At 40.0% G+C, this 1,357-nt stretch overlaps 1 protein-coding gene across 1 annotated transcript in view; it reads left to right on the top strand.

Moving 5' to 3' along the window:
* The first annotated feature begins 634 nt into the window (after nucleotides 1-634).
* The window catches only part of LOC113235383, a 44,873-nt gene continuing 44,150 nt past the window's right edge, over nucleotides 635-1,357 (top strand). Inside the window, exon 1 of the mRNA XM_026471062.1 lies at nucleotides 635-761. Within this exon, the coding sequence (XP_026326847.1) occupies nucleotides 635-761 (127 nt within the window). The remainder of the gene's footprint in view (nucleotides 762-1,357) is intronic.

Consider the following 1,357-nt stretch of genomic DNA (forward strand, 5'->3'; position numbering starts at 1 on the left):
TTTTTCTTTACGATATCACGTTAATACTTTGTCATGTTCAGTGACTTTACGAACCGGGTTATTCTTCAAATTTTCTTATAATGTAAACGTCGCTTTGGGATATTTTTCCATAAATAAGGAGTATAATTCATGGCATGAAATAAAGAAAATATACACTGGATATGCACAATATAAAAAAGAAGAAATCTCATTAACGGCCACGTCTTGTTGCTTCTAGGCTCTTTATTTTTATAACATCTAGTGACGGGACGAACAAGTCGCGTGCCTGATGTTAAGCTACACGCCTGTCCACAACAGTTGCAGTGCCACTCTAAGCTTTAAGTCGTAAAGATCTGAGGGGCACTGCTACTGCGTTCGTCACCTTGAGACAAAAATTTATAAGTCCCATATGCCTGCTGCACCCTGACCATTCAAGACCGGAACACAGTAATGCACACATTACTGCTTGGTGGCAGAAATGGGTAAGGTGGCTGTACTTCCCTGTAAAAATAGTTCGCCCAGGGAAGTACTGCCACCTTACATATTACTAACACAACAAGTAACTCCATACAAACGTAGAGGCTAGTATTTGTGTACGCCAGTCACGCGCCGTGTATGGACGCACACATTCGCATAATAATGACAGGCGCGTGAGATGACTAGCGCTGTGCAACGCGAGTGCATCGCCGGATTACGATTATGCGAATGCGAACATCTGTACACGGCACGCGGCGGCCGCGCACTCATGCAAACCGCGCTGCTACGTTTGTATGGAGTATGGAGTACGTTTGTATCGATTTGTATTACATTACGCACATGAGTATTTATTACAATGTGCAGGGGTGTATCAAGAGCAATATACAATAGTAATTCTTAAGATAATCACAGTTCATACCGTGTATCTTTTTACTTTTGTAAAATTATATGCCAATAAATTTGCTAGTTTTCCGATCCGATCGAAAAGTAACCGATTACGACAATCCGGAGGTAAGGAATGGGCTATCTTTCAAATATTTATACGGGCTATTTTCAAATATTTATGGCTGGTAATTTATCAAATATTTATTAGAATCACATCCAACCGACCAATATTACCATATCCTTACGGCACGCTGGTATCACTTATAACAGTGAATATTTTTCTGAACATAGCAAAATACTTTTGAGCGTGTATTAGAACGGCCTTCAAGCCCGTATCCGATGTCGAATGTGCTTTCAGGAAAATTGGTGTCGCGCTATAGTGACATTTATAAGGAACAGACGTTACGATGGCGATCCATTTGCTAGAAGCATCACCTTTATTATTGCTTTCTCAGAAACTTCTTATTTGTCATTTATATCTACAATACACTATCGACATTATTTCCTTTCAGTTGGG

The sequence above is a fragment of the Hyposmocoma kahamanoa genome, unplaced genomic scaffold (genome assembly GCF_003589595.1).
Source record: "Hyposmocoma kahamanoa isolate Upper Pololo Valley unplaced genomic scaffold, ASM358959v1 87, whole genome shotgun sequence".
NCBI classification, from domain to species: domain Eukaryota; kingdom Metazoa; phylum Arthropoda; class Insecta; order Lepidoptera; family Cosmopterigidae; genus Hyposmocoma; species Hyposmocoma kahamanoa.